The sequence below is a fragment of the Mya arenaria genome, chromosome 12, assembly GCF_026914265.1.
Source record: "Mya arenaria isolate MELC-2E11 chromosome 12, ASM2691426v1".
NCBI classification, from domain to species: domain Eukaryota; kingdom Metazoa; phylum Mollusca; class Bivalvia; order Myida; family Myidae; genus Mya; species Mya arenaria.
Window position 1 is genome coordinate 35,395,837 of NC_069133.1, and position 21,216 is coordinate 35,417,052.

A 21,216-nucleotide genomic window follows, 5' to 3' on the forward strand; every position below is an offset into this window, starting at 1 on the left:
ACAAAGACCGACGTATGTTGAGAGTTTGTTTATTTTTATTGGACACTGCATGTACAGAGGCTTACTATAAGCTTAGAAACACTTATGGCCGTAAAAAATATGGAGTATACTAAGACAGAAAATGTACAACATTCATTGTTTTTAACGTGTATTGAAGTGGATGGCAGTTATTATTTCTAGACTAGCTGGCAACCAAAACATTGAACTACTTTAGCAATTTTTTAACAATACTGCTTGAAAACATTAATTTTAGCACTATTTTCATTGAAAAACGATCAGAAACTTTTGTAATTATATTTTTTGTAATAGTAATTTTTATCTATTTCTTTCAGAAAATCTTTGTAAAGAATACATCAAACACCCTTTCTTTTAGGAAATAAATATTCACCCGCTAGGCTATAAGTTTATTTATTTTAAACCCCTAACTTGTGTATAACAATTATTGAGCTAGTGAAACTCTAGGATTACTTATGCTCTGAATAAGTCCTATAATGATTAGAATTTATATACTTACCATATAATGTGACGTAATTTTATACATGAACATGACATAGTTTTAACTGACGGTATACATGGTCAAGACCTACATACATATAGAACATACAATGAAGCCACGATTGTTTACAAATATGACTAAAATTGAGACTCGATAATAATTTGCACTTTGTGCCAATTGTTCATAACTTTGTTTCAAGTTAACAATGTTGTTAACGTCGTTGTTGTTAACTTCAAATTGGTAACGCTCTGGAAGCTTCACAGATACACTTATGATCCACAGAATGATTCTAAACAAGTGTTGAGACAAAAACGGTTTAGCTTTACTTGTTAAATATGAGCACATCACCTTTAAAAGTTAACAAAAATGTCGTTAATCATGTTGTTAACTTAAACAAAGTTCCGAACAATCGGGCCAATACGATGTATGCACATACTTGTTATAATTATAATTGCAATATTATGACAATATACAATATTAACTTTGCTTTAAATCATAAATAATCTGCAGTATATTTCAAAAGCATGTTATCTTTATCAATTATAATTTACAAATTATGGCTAAGTGTATATATAAGTGAATAAATCAAGATTAATACAAATCGGGACATAATTGTACATTTTCATCTTTTAAAAGTATGATGATGCCTTGCATTTTACAATATATTTCCTTCAGTGAAACATGTTTTCTGTAATATAATAAGCTTTCATAAATGCATCTAACATTTTTTTTACCGCTTTTTTACAATAAATTTACCTTAGTAAATTGTGTATTTGTGTTTGTAATAATAAACTTTTACAAATGCAGAATAAAAATCTGTGTTAAATATTCACAGAGAATATATTCCGTAATAAAATGAAAAGCTATATTACACTGTCAGAGGCACTCTCAAAAAAGTTAAGTCTTCCAATTACATCAAATAATGGCAAAGAAACTTTAAATGTATAAAACATCAAAGTATCCCACTAAAAGCTGAAGCCAAGTTAACCAGGTAATTTTTAAATCCATTAGTTTATACATGTAAGTTTTATAAAATTAAGATTTTTTTATTATTTTTTCAATTTTAAGTTTACACCAATGGTGTGTAAATATGTCATTTTATACATGTACTGATAAGCCACAATTTTGTTAAAATTAATGATTAATTTATTTTCCTTTCAAAAAGAATTTTAAGACACTAAGATAACAATACCTATACGATGTGATATTAACATATATGGTAACCAAAATATGACTATGCAAAAACTCTTAAACAAGCATTCTGTCCAAAACCATCTTAGTATGCTTAAAACGCAAATAAGCTCCGATCTCAACATAATTTCTATCATATACATGTATTCCACACTCAGGTAGACGTTAGAGCATCCAAACAAAACAATTGCTCATTTAAACAGATCTTTGAAAAACGAAAAAATACAAAACAAAAATTATCAAAGATTCTGACTGTGGGCGTAACCTTTGGGCGTAATCCAAGATTCTGGCATTATTGCTTTCAAAAAGAAGGAGGCATTTGCTTTTTTTAACAATAAATGCAAAAGATTCTTGTTTAAAACACAGAAAAAAATGTTTTAACAATTTGAAATCTCCAGAACCAAGAAATATTTTTCAGAAAAATTGGTACCATAAATTTTTACAAAGCCCATTTTTGTAACAAAATTAAACAAAATAGGAAATATTGTTCATTTAATGCAACAAATTCCCTAGCAGATGCGATTATTTTTTGCACATACCCCTTTTAACACACAACGAAAATGTGTCAAACTCAATAAACGGACAAACACACATAGCGAGGGCTGTAAGCGCGACAGACGGACTTAACTCCTATTTTTATATGGAATCACATCCATCATACAAGCCCCCTTCTTAAGCCCAATAATATTACATAAAACACTGAAGCCATATGTCTGGATATAAAATATACAAGTAAAATGCAAAATTCTAAAAAGAAATTCCTTCATTGAATTTTCTTTTATTCCTCTTATTCTTCTTTGTCCAATGAACATTCATCCATCGAAAATACATATACCGTACATTGCTTGATATATGCCAAAAAATATGCTTATTCTGCACTGAATGGTATTATTGCAATGGAGATATGAAATGTAACTATAACAACAATTATACCAGTAACCATGGCAATAGAGTGATACAATAATTTAAATATTTCAAATACACAACACTAACCACTAATTTATAATAATGTGTTTGAATATAAGCCATGATAAGCGGAATATGATCATCAGTGGAAGAGCAGCAAATGGGCAGAAAATAAAACAAAAAAAACATTGAAAATGAAGACAATGAATTTACACGTAATGGTCCGATGAAATTGACATTCGGGGTCATTCAATGAAGCTGGCCAATCCAAGCAGTCCTTAAACTTTGTCACCTTAAGAAAATTGAACTTCTTTTTGAAATTCATAAGTCCGTTTCAGGACACACTGATTTTTACACTAGGAAAACAAACATGAAACAATTCCGTGGCATTGCTTTCTCTTTAAAGAAGCCATCCACTACTTACTCACTAATTAAGACACATGACAAACATTATTTATCAACAAATTATCCATCACATTGCCCCCCTAAATGCTTCATATTTTTTTTCAAAATCACAATTCACTTGTTTGAACTTCGAAAACTGACACATTCAACAACAAACAATGTACCAACAATCCATTTACTTTTCATCAAAAAGCTATTGCTTGGAATGTGACCATAGCTGTCCATTGAATGACCTCTGAATGTCAACTAGGCAAGCAGGATTAAAAACAGATAAAAACCTAACAGGCAGCTATTGCATGCACAGGTCCAGTATCCTGATAATTATAATAAAAATTAAATGTCAAACTCCAGTATGCCACTGGCTACATTCAAAGCAAGGTTAACGTTGCTATAAACTTGGGTACATTGTATCCGTTTTGAACACGTACAGTAACAACATCTTGATATAAAGATGGACTTGGTCACATATCTACAGTTTTCTAACGATGTAATTCAAATGACCAATAAATTGTTGACTTTTTACATTTAATTTGCACCTTCGAACTGTAATGGCACATTTACTTTTTTTTTCAAATTTTTGAATTTCGAATTGACCAATGACAGTTCAGTATCTATAGCTTCGCACCTTGACATTTGCAACCATCCAATCAAATGCAAGGTAACAAAATATAAAAAGTAAAACATAAACTATCACTTTAATGTTTAAGTCTGCATTATGCTGAATCTAAAAGTAAGTCAGTTTCAAATTGAACTTTCTTTGCTTTCCTTATTTTTCTTAGTTTTAGAGAAAGATGGCATTCTAAATTTCTTCTTCTTTTTCTTCTCCTTTGTGGGGGATGGGTGTTCCTTTGTTGGGGACCCCTGAAATTGAGGAAATAATAAAAATTAAAATAAAGAAGTAATATAACAAGCATCTAAACATTAGTTTTTCTACATCATCTTAGAAACCATTTTACCTGTTTTTGTCATTTGTTTTATCAAAGTTTATTAATGAACATAATACTGTCTATGTCCTCCATTTTATTTCAATTCATCAGCTTTAGGTATTCAATAATAATTCATGCTTTGTCTCATTTCCTCAAGTGTCTTCCCATTGCTGATGATGTCATTCAGATTTGGCCAAAGAAAGCATTAAAACATTGTTGTTCACTTACAAACCACAAAAGGGAAAAACCTCCTTACTTTTACACTTGAACGCTAGCACTGTTGGTGGACCAAACCATACAAGTCTTAACCAACATAACCAATATCATATTTTTTCTACAAAAGAGCTACAAACCTCCTTGCTGCTACGCCCGGATTCCTCCAGAGTTTCACCACCACTGGCACTGTCCGTGGACCGAAGGGTGTCAGACTTGGCTGGGGATCTCATCTGCTCGTCGTCACCGTTAACAGCTTTCTCTGTAATGATATATAGTTGTGATAGAGTGGGATAAACGTGGGTTTGTAGGTAGTAAGGAGAAGATTGCGGCCATAGGAAATATTTTGGGTGGCAATGGATGGAGCTAAGTGCTGTCAATGCCCAAAGATATCTGACCGCATCTTAAATTCTCTTGATCAAGTGACATGTTCTATTATATATACCATCATTTGCATGCATGACTCGTGTTGATAATGCAACAAAATGGAGTAATTTCATTCATTTCTTAACAAACCGGGTATTTCCATTCAATTCTGACCAAAAATGGAGAATTTCTGTTTAATTCTGACCAAGATGGGGCATTTTGATTCAATTCTGACCAAAATGGGGTATTTCAATTCAAATCCAACCATAATGGTGCATTTCCATTCAATTCTGACCAAAATTTGGCATTACCATTTAATTCTTGTGTGTTTCCATTCAATTCTAAACCAATATTCTTTACAAAATGGGGCATTTTCATTCATCTCTAAACAATGCAGTTGTAGCCTAAAAGGGACATTTCTATCAACTTCTAATGGTTCATGCAGCATCATTCTCTTTAAAGGCTGTAAATACAAAATTCTTGAAAATAAAACAAAACAAACAAAATTTGTTTCAATTTACTTATTGTTGGGATAATCATTAATCTCTTCGTTGGTTTTTTGAGAACTTTAATTATCACATTACCCTGAAAGGTTGTAAGAGTCTGTGTACCTGGTATAAATGTTCATGCAAATCATGCTTTCTAAGTAGGTAACACGATGCATATTTGACGATGCTCCAACCAATATGTTTGAGGACCATGCATTTCAAAAACTCAATTATCTTAAACTTAATTATTATCTCAAAGAATGCAACTACGCTTTTAAGTTTGTATGGTAAAAGTCTTGCCGACTCAAAACAGCACTTATCTTAAGGCTTTCTTCCAAAAGGGAAATGACTAGAAATAAACAAAATCTTAAATCTTGATTTAGGGGCTGTTTGGCCGTTATCAAGGGTTGAAACTATTATCTTACTGCTTACACAACATTGTGTATCCACTACTCTAGCGCTGGCTTGAATGGTATTCTATGTTTAAACAAGAGCGCCATAGAGCGAACACTCGTCTATTGTGTTGTTGTTTCAAAAAGGGGCATGACTCTACAATTATTGAAGTCAGAGTTATATCCCTTGCTAAACATTAATGTATTGTCTCGGGCAACAGGTGTACCAAGTTTTTCTTGAATATTTTTTAAGTTATGGCCAAGGTACAAGTTTTTGCACTACAGCGATGACACCAACATTGACCCCACGGCTATGACCATACTTCGTCTGATCTTTTCTTCGAAAAACCAGACAAGCTAAAAATCATTAAGACATATTCAACAATACCAGTAAATACATGATTCAACTGTGGATGACTTAAAGCTTCGAAAGAAGCCACTACCAAAGTCTTGAAGAACCATGATTACCTTTCTTGCTTTTTCCCTTACGTTCGGATTTAGAGCGATCAAAATTCTTTGCTTTCAGCTCATCAATAACTAAAGGTGAGGAATAAAAAAGAAAGTACACAACAATCACACAACATTCTACTCATAAGCATTAGAGCAAATAAAAACGTGAGACAATACAGGCAAATAAAGGCATCACACTACACTACGTATTTTTTACTTCAACCGTCGGAAAGAAAGAGAAAAAAATGTAAATAAAAAAAAAAAAAAAAAATGCTGTTTGTTAGACCATGAAAGCATAATAAAAACATCTTCAGTCTGTTTGAATGCATTTTTATTTTTTCTTCAAATATTTGTTGAACTATGTTAACAAGGCCTGTGTTAGCTATGGTACTACTTTTCAAATCCTAGCTTAGGTAACTATTCGTTGATTTTCATCTCAGAATTTGATAGTTTTAATAAGCTGTTCCTAATCTCTAAGACATCATATTACACCTCAAGACTTACGTTCAGGGCTTTTTGGGGGGTACCTAGCTGATTCTGATCGCTGGAAGTTTGACGTAGGGGTCGTTGGGGTCACAGGGGAATTTGGGGGTCGATCTGCTCATGCAAAACATACGCAAACATGCACAACACTGAACAACATGCGTAAAGAGTTTGTGCCAGTTCTATCTTACATGCCAAATTAAACGCCATCCCAGGGCAAAGAATACCATCAACCCAATAATACTCAGAATACCAATATTCTATTTTAGTAATACAGCCGAACCCAGTAATGGCTCAAACTTGCTATGCTCAATTTCATCAATGACTCGAACTGGATGTAAAGTACCGATCTACTTATACTATCTGTACCTTATACTATCTGTAAGCATTCCCGCTTGGCTCGAATTCCCTGAGGCTCAAAATGTTTTTGCTAATTCCTGCCAGTTCAAGCTAACCGGGTTTGACTGCATGTCTTTAAAGAATATTAGGATTTATGCTCAAAGCAAGAAAACGGGGCCTAAACCCCTTTTAAAAGTGTTTCCAAAGTCATTCATGTCAAGGTTTCATCATTTCCTACCATTTTTTATGCCAACATCGGAGCAAAAATCAAACATTTCAACTGTACATGAGGTTTAAACCCTCCCAATAGCTGTGTTTGGCATGTAAAATTAACTGCCACTGGATACTTGTCTATGACATAATCACTGAATATGAATTAAATAAATTTATAGCAAATAACATTCTTATAATAACTGTATGCAACAAACACTCTTTACAGTTGTTTTCATAATTATGTCAGAGACTAGAAAATATCAAAGGTCAAAATTCACAGAAATACAAAACAATAAGTTTATAACCATTGTGAATATTAAACATCAAACTTTTTAATATCAATATGCAAATTCTTTTACAGCGGTCAATAATAAACTAACTTTTTTTTATCGCATGACATTCTCTTTTTTTCCATTATTATTATTATTTTTATTATTATTGTTATTATAACAACCATTAAATATTTTCTTACATTATACTATAAAAATAACTTCACATTGACATCATTTCCCCCTTGTAGATTAGCATCAAAATTTTTACCGAAAAATGAATAAATTTTTTGGCAACAAATTTGTCATGTGATAAAAAGAATCTTACATTTGTTGCCATTTAATGCAAAACCTTTATGAACCTTGCTGGATCATTATTAAAGTTTAATAGCTCACCAAAGGCTCGCTTTCAGGCAATTTGTTCCATAAATGTATGTAGTAAATGGAAACTCGTGTTAGATCCTAAACTGAAATGTGTCACAAATTTCTAACTATATTTTTCATCTGTTTATGAAATGTAAACATTCCAGACTATTTGTTTTCTATTTATTACGACAATGCACTGAATTTCATCCGATTAATTAATAAATATGTGCCACATATAATTACCACGTGCATATTCATAAACTCTAAGGCAAACTACAACTAAAGTGTTATGCAAATTCAGCAAAGATAGAGAAAATAGTCAGTTTTAAGTTGAACTTAGAGCAGCTGCACTCTCACAGACTGAACATGTTGACAAGTTTTTGTCTTGGAATTTATGTGAAAATGCATGGAGACCAGTGATATAAGACTGCTGACAAAAAATCAAATCACAGATTTTCATATTTGAGATTAAAATGATGTTTTATGCATTTTTCTTAAACTGTTAGTAACAGTTTTAGCCATAAGACATTAATTTTCAAACGGAAATATGAAAATCTGCAGTCTGATCTTTTGTCAGCATTCTTATCTCTGGTTTGCAGTTATCTATGCAAAAATTGGCTCAAGACAAAAAATAAAAATGTTGTCAAAACGGTAAATCTGTGAGAGTGCAGGTTTAAAGTGCATCAGTAAAATAAGTGTCATTTCAATGACAATTTCACATTAGAAGACACAGTGCAGTTCTCAGAGTGTTCTTATAATTATAAGGGCTGCAATTAACTTCTAATTTAAATCTTCTTTTTTCTAGCTATTCCGATGCAAAAAATTCAGCCTTTTATGTCTCCTTTCACTCTGCAAAACATGAGCTGGGCTTAATTTGTATTAGATTTAGTACTGAAATAGATTAACTAGCATTTTAATCACTACCTGAAGATTTTATTCTGAAAAAAGAAGACTGCTGCAAAGGGAAAACAACATCACTCGCTGGTTAAATGTTACTGCAGTACACCAGAAAAGACACAGTGCTGGCTAAGAAAATGTCACAACTAGAGTATTAGCCAATGAAAATCCACCACACAGTCAGATGATCACTAGCACACAAAGGGAGGCAACTACAAACCAGAAGAAAAGCTAGAGCTAGCTGTCCTGGGCATATAGTCCACCATATCGGCAAATGAAACTTGAGACGCTCGGTGACTGGGCACTAAATCATCGATACTAACACTCCCACTTAATTTTTGTTCAGCAATAATGTCATCAAGATTAGTCTCCCTTGACTTTCTTATTTCTACTCTTCCAAGAATATCATCCACATTTGTCTCCCTTGAAAGTCTGTTTGGCCGAGCACCTGCAGAGTTGCGCTTAACTCTCCTCAACACTAGGGGAAATGGCAAACAAATGATGCTATTAAAGGGGTCAGGGTAAGCATTCATTTTGAGTAAGATGTCACTCAAAGATAAAACAATCAATAAAGCAAATAGCAAGCAAAAATAAGGGGTTGATGCAAGATGATTGTTAGTCCATAAAAAAGAAAAGGAGATACATCACTCTTGCACAAAGCCCTCAAAAGGTACACTCCAACTAAGGGTTCAAATGTTTATCTCTGAACATTGGAAAAAAGCTTTCCCTAATTTTTGCACCTAAATAAACTAAAACCATTCTCTATAGTACAAATGTATATTTGATTACTGCAATATAATTTGAAAGCATACTCAAATCAAGGCACCAAGATGCAAAGTCATGCAGCAAACAGGGTGGCAGCAATAAGTAACACCTTTATTTTAAGATTAGCATCATATAAATCCATCCAAGAGGGAAGTCTCAGTGTCTAAGACATAAACAGTTTAAGCCATGAAAGTACTAAGCCGCGCTTGCTTTATGGGACTCATTCACGTTGACATTGAAAAAATTATAAATCATGTAAAATGTGAATAAAACCGCTGTTTAAATGATGTAACATCTTATAAAGTTCACATTTGAGCTATAATCACACATTTGTAACCCTGATGAAATTTGAAATATTTTAGGTTTGGTATTTACATATTATATCTGTTCAATATGTATCAGCCACTTGCGTTTGTTCATTAAAATATATAATAAAAAATCAATTTCAACGTTTAAAAAAACATATGTTGCCAACATAAAGTCTGTGAGCGAGTCCCTACAAGAATTGTAATATTCATAATATTTACACCGAATATTGCAGTCTACTTTTTGTGTAATGGCAAAAAAGGGTTTGAAGCAGTGCTATGCCATTGAATAAAACATTTACATATATTAGAATAGTTAAGTGTAAAACGTGTGAAGTGTATGAAAGATTCTCTCTGGGTTACATGGTTTTCTTACGCAGGCTACCTACCAGCTGCTCCGCCCGGACTCGCAGGCACCGACGACGAAGAGGAGATGCTGCCAGTTGCCTCTCGGCTAGATGCAACTGGGGTTTGGGTTTCGGTTATCACTATCGGTTCAACGGGGGCTATTTCATGCAACATAACCATTATTAACTCCATGCTTTTGAATACAGATGTGATTATATATGTATTTATGTGACTAAAACTAATATTATATTGATTCTTTTGCAGCATAATTATTAATCATACTTATTTAAAGGATCAAGCCAGATCATGAACATTTTCAGGAATACTTTTTACCCAAAAGAAATTATTTTCATTGGATAAAAAAGTAGATTCCAGATTATAGGCCATTATAAATTAATTGTGAGATTTACGTCCATTTTTTTTTTTTTAAATGGGGGAGCTGTATGACGTGTTATCTTCTATATTTCTTAGATGACTGTTGCATATGGGTTCATGCCCTTTCTTATTGCATAAGAGACCATATACATGTGTTTCTAGGTTCACCAAGAACACCATGATGGCGTTACAGTTCTCTTTTTTCAGGTGAATGTTAAGATCGATATGAGTATGAATAAACGCCATTCCCCGACAGTACAAGACCTATTTACAAGCAAATAGAGAGTCCAGTAAAATATTTTTATTTGAGTAAAAAAAAATTAAGAGGTGAAGGGAAAAAGAGGGGTGGACGTGGCTGCAAACCTAGCAATTAATTTATTGTCGCCTTACTGCCCAAAATTGATTTTTTTCTAGCTTGATCCCTGTTTTGATCAATATGTTGATTGTTAGAAATGGATATGGTGATGAAAAATGAATGATTATGATGCAAATGTTTCTGATAGCAACATTTATAGATACCATGATGGTGGCCAGTACATTCCATGTTTCATAATTTTATTGATTTTTTTGTCTATCAGTATTTTAGCTTGAAGGTTTATGAAATGAATTGTATCATAATTTGTGGGTTTTTTTGTTATTATTTTCATTTGCCCATTTCAGAAAAAAAAAATACAACACCAAAATTTTTTTATTCTAACAACACCCAAAATGTATAACTATACCGAGACCACGTTCTAAATCTGTTTCTAAAAGGTTTCATTCAAACATTCCAATTCAATGACCCAAATACACACATAGACAGGACTACACAGAAACAGGACAAAACACTGACACCGTTCTACAATATATGATTAGTCTATCATGTCATATCACATTTTTCTTTTTCGTTTTGATCGAAAAAAATGATGACATAAGCTATCCATTGTAGTAATTTATTAAAGTTAAGGCCAGAGTTTTTTTATCTTTAGATTTACGGGAGATTTTTCAAAAAGTTGGGTAAGGAGGAGGAAATAAAAATAAAAATAAAATGCATAAAATGTCATGAAGGAGAAATAAATAAAAATAAAACGGATTTTTCTCCGATTTTTTTTATTTTTTAAATCTTCTTATATCATGAAGACAAAACACACCATACTTGTGTCAGCTATTTCATAGGCTGAAAAAAGGGTGATAGATCACCATAAAGTTTCAAAAGCATAATTATAAGATCCTTTTAATGACTGAAAATATTGACCTCAACACTGTTGAGTTCAAGTGCTCATTAAAATTAATTGTATATATTTGTTCGAATGCATCTATGCATATGAGGTGCTTATATTATCAACCCATGGATTTTATGAAACATGTCAGTGTAATAAAGAAGTTTAAATGGCCATTTCTAACCTTTTGCCCACAGTATAAGCATAACCTTTCCATTGTGAAGTAATCAAACATTGAACAAAGTTTCAGACACGGTATAATAAGGAGGTCAAATGTGTTTTTAACGAAATAGTACCGTGACAATTTACCGTGATGTGGTTTTGATATAGAAAAAATAACCAAAAAAAGTTGACGCCCTGATGGAAATTCCTCTTCACTTCAAAGTTTGACAGGGCCTACGGATACACAGACAGTCAAAATCTACATTTATGTACTTCACCAAAGAAAATTTGGGAGCATTATGATAAATTTGACAAGTGTTATATGTTTCAAAAAACCAGGTCTAAGAACTGATTTTAGAAGCAGTCCTGATAAATATCCTAATTCCAGCTATGCCCGTTGGCAATAAGCAACGGATAAGTTTGACTTCTTGCACTGACTGCCAGATATCTTATGTTCAGATTTTTTCTGTTTTATCGGAAACACACACTATGTTATTATTACATCATTTTCAGTATTCTTTAACGATTTAAATTCTAATTCATTATTAAACTAATTAACAACTACGAATATCACGATACCTTGTGTTTTTCTCTTCAAATATGTGATCGTGAAGTAGTGTGTTCAATGCTCCCCAGAGTCAAATTCAGAAAAAAATATCCATTTTGACTATGATGAACACGATATCATTTTGCAGTTTGTGTTTGTCAGAAGCTATACATTTTTGCACTGTAATCCAATTCATCCTTGTTAATATACAACGTGCGCCAACGACTTTTAATAGACAAAACAACCCAAGAATTTCTGTCTCCTTATTTTGACCGGAAGTTTCGCAATCATTCCACGAAACGCCAACAACATACTGAATCTATAAAAAAATTTCACAATAAACACGCTTAAAGTTCTCCACGGTTTGATTTAAATAATGAAAAATAAACATCGGAACGTTTTTGTAGTAAAACATTTCTATATAGCTGCAGAAATTGCGAGAAATAAGGGGTATGACAAAAACTACTTTCACTTTTGACAGGACGTTGTTATGGTAACGGGTACCTGTTCTGTTTCCCAGCGTATTTCCGACTGGTTTACGTGGTTTGTGCAGTAAAAAGACCTATAATTAATGACAATTGGTACACCAGTTGGTTCTGGGATATGGGTTATAGAACACTAATTTTATTTTCTTCTTAACATTGGAGCAACGTTCGTCGGAAAAAATAAAAATAAAACTACGAAAATGAATTTTATTTTTATTTGGGTTTTGCAATATTTAGGTACGGCGCTCCCGTAAATCTAAAGATATAAAAACTCTGGCCTAACAATGTTTTTTTCCACAAATACAGGATAAACTAATCACACTAAAACCAAATGATAGCTCAAAGGAGCAAACACCAACCAGTCTGTTTTTTCTGTGTGTTTCTTTCTTCTTCATTCAGTCCTACAAAGCGCATAACTGAACATTTATTAAAGCCAGACTTGTGGGACTTGCAAATTCTCTTTCGCAACAGGAGTACTATGTTTCAGATGAATATCATAAATGGTTTTTGAGTCGAGTTTTTGCACGACATCGCTGACAATGACGCTGACAAGGCTATGACAATATCTCGACTTATGTTTCTTCGAAAAAAAGACGAGCAAACAATAAAACGTAAACAAGATACATGTGTGTTTATGTGTGATACAATGTACATGTATGAGATATGTTAAAACGTGCAGATGAAAATGAGACTCACTTGCGTTAACTCTATATCCATCCCCACGGCCTGAAAGTCACAGTATGCAGTTCTTGTTAACACAACATCGAAGGCAAATACACATGGAAATATGCAGATTGATAGATGTCTGATCTGTTGCCTTTGTTTTTATGTGTTTCTAGTTCCATAACTGTAAAATTTTACTGATTTCTTTTCTTCATAAAGATAGAAAATGAATTTTTAGACATTATGAAAAGGACACAAATGAGTGAACACATTTTTTACGCTACGAAGCAATATTTTACTCATACATCTTTGTTATATTCTGTTTATGTTTTTTATCATGATATCTCATTCTAAATGTAATATTTTTCCAAATGAACCAAAGGCAACAATTCATCCTTTTAAAGTATGGCGCAGAATTGTGATAAAGCTGAGTGTTATAAGCAGTGTTCAAGTCTGTCCACCAAAACTACACTTACAAGCTCTCAGAATGAGTATAATGTTATGATGGAACTTAATGAATGAAAATGAAAAAATTAGTACAATGCAGCCTGCATATCAACTTTTACAACATCAATGTGCAGGATAATTATAATGACCTTCAATCAAGTTCGAGCTTAACCATAAAAAGTCCATCTTACAACATCACATGTGCAAAAACTGTTCACAAGACCCTCATCAGTGCATGCTTGACAGTATAATCTACTGACAATATTGGGGATTACATCTTATGGTTAAACCAAACCTTTTGGACTTCCATCTATATCTTATTGCTTAACTTAGTCAAGTGCTGGGGACATGCTTTAAGTTTAGTCCAGGGTCAACATGACTTGAAGCAACTTTTACTATCATTGATCATGCTTCTAAAGTCATCCAACCATCTAGCTTACATCCACTGTATACTCACATCTGATTGGTTTAATCTCTTGCAAATTGCCCATTCAAAGTGCGACAAAATTCTATATTTAGTAACATGGGAAGTCACTAACTTACCTCCCAAGAGGGCATGGGCTCAGAGTCCTCTTTCATAGTTCTAAATATACTAACAATGGCCTGATTTTATATATAGTAACAAGGAAGATTACTACTCACCGTCCTCACTGACATCCACTGCAGGCTGGGAGTCATCTGCCCTTAGTTGCTGGACCTGTTGAAGCCTCTCTTCTGTGGAGATCAGTTTACCATCAGGGCCTGGCTCTAGATTCTCCTCTGTAGGAAAATAGAACATTCTTATTTGTTTTTACTGAAATGAGGTATTTTCACTGATGTTTTTCATATTTTCACTAAGTCCCATAGAGAGATATTTGGTTCCTGTGTTGCATAACAAATGTAACGAATCATCACTTAAAGTTAATTTAATGACATTATCATTATCACGAAACAAAATAAGCCTGAAGTGGGAGTTTGCATTGGTTCCAAATGATCCACCTCCCAATCAGAAGGTTTAATCTCCTAACATATATACCCTTTGTGTCCCATACACCATTCTTCCAATAGAAGAGAGATATATGTACAGTCAAACTCTGTTGGCTCAAACTTGTTTGGCTCGAATTCCTCGTTGGCTTGAACTGGATGTTAAGGACTCATTTTATTATACTGAAGGTAAGAATTCCCGCTTGGTTCGAATTTTCCAAGGCTCAAGGTATTTTCGCCGGTCGCTAGGAGTTCGAGCCAATGGGGTTTGACTGTATATAAATCAATCAAATATAATAATACAACTGTTACCCTGTACAGGGGGGAGTTCACCCTGCCCCCAATGTTCAACCTGCCAATCATAAGAGTCCTATTTCATAACATGTACTCTGTGTTCATACCATTCTTCAAATAAGTGAGACATATTTGTAAATAAATCTTGATCTAATATAATAATAGAACTGTTACCCTACACAGGCGGGAGTTTGCCCTACCCCTAATATTCAACATTCCAATCGTAAGGTTCTATCTCCTATCATATACCCTTTGTGTCCCATAAACTAATCCATCAAGAAGAAAGATAGTTACAATTTATATAAATATCAATAAAGAATATAATAATACAACTGTTACCCTGTACAGGCGGGAGTTCACCCTGTCCCCTATGTTCCACCTCCCACTTGTAGCGTTCTATCTCCTCCTCTGACATCTGCTCAAATGGGTTTGCAGCGTACTGGGACTTGTACACCTATAGATAAAAGTAATTGTATGCATGATATTTTATGAATTTATTATCCACAACAAAACGTTCTATGCAAGAATTCAATCACAACCATTTATCTGGGTTTTCATGGTTTAATGACATGTTTATTCTATAGCCATTTTTCGAAAACAAAACAACAAATCAAAGTACAAATGAATGTTTCAAGCTTCTTATCATTTCAGAACATTTTCAGAATAGGCCTGAAGGTTAAACAAGAGCACCCCAATGCCAACCCTCATCTGTCATTGTTCTTGTTTGTTGTTGGTGTTTGTTTTTTCAGACAAATAAAGGGGCATTACTCAACTTTTATTAAAGCCACAGTTATCGGTCTTGATACAAATGTGCATTTTTACATTGGTAATATGTAGAAGTTTCAAAAATTATAATTTTATGAAGCTTAAATTATTTTTTCAGGTATAGCAAATGATGGTTAAAGTTGCTTGTGTCACCAAGGCTAGAAAACAACAAACAAGCTGCTATAAACTGTCACAAACCTGGGGAAATACCCCCACACCTACCTGTACATTGTGCTGCTGGTCTCTCTGGATGATGCCCTTGGAGGCTGCTCCTATAACAATCACACTGTCTCCTGTGGCACTAAGGGAACCATCCTGCAACACATAGATCACAATTCACTGAAAAGAGGGGCCAATTATAAACATATAATATTTAAATGGTACATGTATACTCAGACTTAACTTCATTGGGAAAAAAAGTTTTTCTTCATAGTAAAAGAATTTTAAAATTTGTGTAGAGATCAAACAATAAAATTGAAAACTCTGGGCAAGATTTTTTTAATTTATTGAATGGATATAAGCAAATAATGGCTTTACTATGTCCATATACCTTCAAAATACATCAGCTGCGTACTATTTTCATCAATATAATGTTGTATGCAATTATCAGCATATTACTTTATGTTTTTTACAGTAGATGGAAAAAGTTCAATGATTTTAACTTAATCAAGTAAAATATCAAATCTTAATTCATTAATATCTTGCATTAAACATAATAATAACTATGATTTCTTTATTTTTTTAATTTTTTTTGCATTATTTTCACAGAATGTCTACCCTTTTCTTTCAGTTTACCTATATCAATACCATACAATTGGAATACAAATGTTTATGAGAGAATACTTACTTCATCACATCATAGTTTGACAGAAAGTCATAACAAATTTTGTTAGCGAGCATAAGCAATGATTATACGCATTGAATGCACATTACGGAAAAGTGTTCTGGACAGTTGGATGAGATGGTAACCATGGAAACCCTTACTGAAGCCACTGTGTCAAATATCACATAAATTTTTACATAAAATATCACATAAATTATTACATAAAATATCACATAAATTATCCCATTTTTTTTTTTTAAATAGAATGGAATGTTGGTTAACTTATTACAAATCAGCAATTTATCATCAAATATTATTGTTTATATTTCAGGAAAATTGTGTACATAATTTTATCAATTATTGCAGTTTATTATGATATACCAGACATGACACATTTTTTTTCTTTTGTTTTTAAGAGAACTGTTACAAAATTCTTCATCTTCAAGCAGATTAAATATGTTGTAACAGTTCTTTAAAAAAAATCATTAAAATTTTACAGTCCAATATTGCAATCATCGTAGGTGCAAGGCGGTTGCCAATAACCGAGGGCTTCAGTAAGAGTTCATTTATACAATGGAATGGTAAGATGATAAATGAATGGGCAACTTACATGACCACCGCTCTGTTCCATTTGCTGAAAAGTGGCACAAAAATAACACAGCTACAGTACAGGACAATATCTCGCTACGTGTGCCCACAAAAACACAGGCAAAACAAAAAGGCTACATTGGCAATGAAGCTCGAGATAAATAACTTTTGAAATGAACCTTGAGATAAAAACTCGAAAATGAAGCTCATGATGTTGTGTTGTACAATATGGGATATTTACAAATAGAACTTCTACATTGGAATCCCAATGTAATGTGACTGCAGACTTGTTTTAATGGTCTTAAAGAAATGAAAATGCTTATTCTGTTTTCTTTCCTCTTCAAACAAACACGCCAACTAAGATAGCTTCAACTTTTGAAACCTACCTCAAGAAATGAATCAATAAGTGTTACATACTAAGTTCCTATTTCATCTAAATCCTATTCATGCCAAAAGAAAACCACAAGCCTTTTCTTGATTACAATTTGCTTCAAAGTACCATTGGCAGTATTAATATGTGGTGAACATGTGTATTGACTGAAGCATCAGAGAATTCCCAATTTGATATAATATTTTATTATATGCTGTACAGAGATTTATAAAGATTCATCAGTGAAATAAAAATGATATTTCACTGTTTCAAGAAGTGAAATAACAATTAAATATTTTTCAATGTTTTGAAACTTCAGCCTTCTATGCACTTCCAAATCAAACCTCAGCGAGCATAAACCTCAGAAACACAATTTATCCTCTAAAGGCATATAATAAACTGAAAAATTATTTGTTTAAGTGTCAAATCACAATATATTTCACCTCTTGAACACCAAAAGAAAACATTCACTCATGGCTGTGCCACACCTTAAATATAGCTGGTACTCACTCGGTAAAAAATATTGCGATATAACTCGGAAACAGACAATTATCCTTTATATATGTTTTTGTTAAAACTAGTGCTCTTGCATAGCTTTATACCTATTCATAATTGCTAAATGGTAATACTAGCCAATTAAGTGCTAGAGTTTACAAACCTCAAATTTCTTGAATACAAAAAGAAAAACATATTAATATAAGTCGTTTTTTCTTATAAAAATGCTTATCAATAAATGGACAAAGGGTCAACTGGAAAATGTCTGCATAAACGAGGGGGGACAGTAATAAGAGGCCATGCGCGCTAAAATCACAACATGGCAATGGAAAACAGGTGCTTAATGTTTGAAGCTACGTTTAGTAACTGTGAAAGGATTCTATTTCTGTTTTTACCAAATATCCATTCTGCTAAAACATTCATAAAACAATCAGGTAAATTCATATTTTTCTAAATTCTAAATCGCAACAATGTTATATCTTATCTAGGCATCCTTTCACACAATATATTAAATAAAAACAACATATAACACAAAATCGAAAACAATGGTAAACACAATCAATATCATTGTACAGAATAGTAACATTGATTCCAGGCATTGCTCTGTAAGTAAATAAGAAACCATTCCAACAAATAAGCTTAATTCTAGGATACCTCCATTAACCTCAATGTAAAATTTCAATGTCTGGTTACCCCATACAATTTTGGTATTATTTGAAAGGTGTTTGTGTGCTGATCTCAAATTAATGGCAGATAGTACATCGTAAAAAAATTTATTAGAGTTTGTGTATTTGCTCTCATTTTCATTGAAATTGAACATAAAGGACATATTATGCAATCTTGGAAGGCAAAGCCATTTTTAATAAAAAAAAATCAGTATTTTTTTCTGTTTCTTTTTCTGCACACCCTTTCAAACAATATAATTTGCATATTTGTATATCCGATACTGTAAATACTCCTAATGCTCATATTCAGTAATTTTGTTGGAAATAAATTCAAACCATAGAAACTAAATCTTCTAGTTTCAGGAACAAAGAAAATTAAAAAAAAATGTCTATCAATCTCTAGCACTTGACCTGGTTAGCAATATTGCAATTCTGACAAGACAAGAATTTTCAATGCATCAAGAGTTATGTACCTTGAGTTTTTCAGCCTCCTCCCAACTGAGTCCTTCCAGGTATTTAGACGATGGACCTGCTGAAACCCTCTCTTCATAATAGTCTTTGCGAATCTAAAAATAGATCAAATTGTAATCAATTTATGCTCACAAAAATGTTTTACATCTTAAATAATAAAGGTAAGATTTATCTTATGCTGCAATGATTAACAAGTGGCCTGAGCACTGAAGAGTTAGTTATGAAGTATCACCACCGGTACATTTTGAAATCAGCTATATTATATATGTGGTTAAGAATGTATTCACATTACTTGGGTGTTAACAAGAATTAACCATTAACAAAGTCAAACATTGGGCAAAAAGTTATACATCCTAATTGATATATAAAATAATTTTTGCATAAAATACAAATAAAAATTAGATTCTGAAACAACCAAAAATTATAAATTATTTCTCACTCTCTTCAAATATATATATACAAGATATGAATACTGTTCTCCAACTAAAAATTACATACATATTTTCACTGTATTGAGACCAGGGGCCATATTCACTAAGGTCTTGGGTATGAGTTTCAGACTCAGAAAAAAGAATTCTTAAATATTTCAAAATATCTACAATGTGAAAAATTTTACTAAAGATGTGAGCCTGGTTGTAAAACTCTTTTTTTAGACAGATACCTCAATTTTAAAATCTTTGCTCCTGTAATAACATTTTAACAACAGATCAAAAAAAATTGCTTTTCTGAGTCTGAGTCTTTAACTTTAATGTTAGTGACCCCTAGATTCAGAGTCCAATCATCGCCCCCAATATATTTTCACTCACCATTTTCTGTTTCTGTTTGAACTCCCTGGGGTCGGATCCTTGGGGGGCAAACTGGTTTGGGTGATCTACCTTTATGGCTGTGCTTCTTTTGGGCGAACCATCCTCCACTTCGTCCTTCACCCACTACAAAAATATGATACGGTTACACACAACTCTTAGAGGATTGAAAAGGTTACACACTACTCCTAAAAGCTTTTCACTTTTTTGCACATAAGTGCTTCGGTTATGATGGTATTGAGGTAAAACTAAATTCTAAGAATCATAGCATTTTTCAACAAGCTTTCAGTTTTTTTTAACAAAATGTTGTTATTTACGAAACCATGTAATCATTCATTCTACTTCAAATATATATATCTGAACAGCACTTATTTAATCATAATTTGAACAATGTGGCTTTAATGTATCCACATAAAATTGATTTGACACCATGTTGGTCCATTTTCACATGGTTTGTTTTAAATCATTTAAACAGGAATAAAAAATGAACATCACTACTACTAGCATCTACATGTATAACAAAACACAAACTTCTCAATGTAATATTCTGTTTATAAATGTAAAGTCATTCAGAATTCCTTCAGTTCTCTACTTTTGGCCAATATATCTGGTCACCTACTTCACCCTTTAAGCATATATCATGTCAACAACCTGTTTACATTGACCCTGTTATAGGAAAAATATGGGGTCACTGTGTGACCAGTCCTGGACCAATGGCATTGCGTCATTCATGATAGAGCGTGATGTATACATTATTACTCATAACATCAACATTGGAAATAAACATTGAATTTGACTTCCTTTGAACATGGAGAATATGATAAACATCCAACATTTCAGAGGAATAAACATTTGTGCTTTGAACCAGCATGTATTTTGCTGATATGTTAAACAAAACATTTTTAACTTTAAAGGTTATTTCAAGTGTATTAAAACATTCAAACCAACTCAACCAATATTAGCCTAACCAACTGTGATTCAATAGTTACCTTCGCACCCATCATCTGCAAATTTAACACAAGTAATTGAAACATTTTTTACTAGTTTTTGAGATGAATAATTTCTCTGTACCTGGAATAACTTTACCACATTATTGAGCCCTGAGAGCACAAACAAGACTGTCGTGGAGCAAACGACAATGCTCATCTGATCAGAGGATAACTAAGCAATAGTTTTAGTCTGAGTTATGCACCTTGCTATACATGCGTGTATTGTCACTCGCAACATGTCGACCAAGTCTCATTTGTTTTTGTTTTTTAATAATTTAAGGCCAAGGCTATGAC

General features: G+C 32.8%; 1 protein-coding gene across 16 annotated transcripts in view; it reads right to left on the reverse strand.

The window, feature by feature from the left end:
* Positions 1-13: 13 nt before the first annotated feature.
* LOC128210286 (alpha-adducin-like) overlaps positions 14-21,216 on the reverse strand; it is a 71,193-nt gene continuing 49,990 nt past the window's right edge. For 5 of the 16 annotated variants that reach the window (XM_052914527.1, XM_052914529.1, XM_052914530.1 and 2 more), the window contains 12 exons: positions 19,937-20,059; positions 19,133-19,225; positions 17,152-17,175; positions 15,941-16,033; positions 15,293-15,407; positions 14,339-14,455; positions 13,283-13,312; positions 9,860-9,976; positions 6,338-6,430; positions 5,852-5,920; positions 4,278-4,399; positions 14-3,859 (listed from right to left, as the gene is read on the reverse strand). In XM_052914527.1, coding sequence (XP_052770487.1) covers positions 3,740-3,859; positions 4,278-4,399; positions 5,852-5,920; positions 6,338-6,430; positions 9,860-9,976; positions 13,283-13,312; positions 14,339-14,455; positions 15,293-15,407; positions 15,941-16,033; positions 17,152-17,175; positions 19,133-19,225; positions 19,937-20,059 — 1,116 coding nt within the window. In that variant the 3' untranslated portion in view covers positions 14-3,739. The remainder of the gene's footprint in view (positions 3,860-4,277; positions 4,400-5,851; positions 5,921-6,337; positions 6,431-9,859; positions 9,977-13,282; positions 13,313-14,338; positions 14,456-15,292; positions 15,408-15,940; positions 16,034-17,151; positions 17,176-19,132; positions 19,226-19,936; positions 20,060-21,216) is intronic. The other 11 variants (XM_052914531.1, XM_052914532.1, XM_052914534.1 and 8 more) reach the window with 11 other exon arrangements.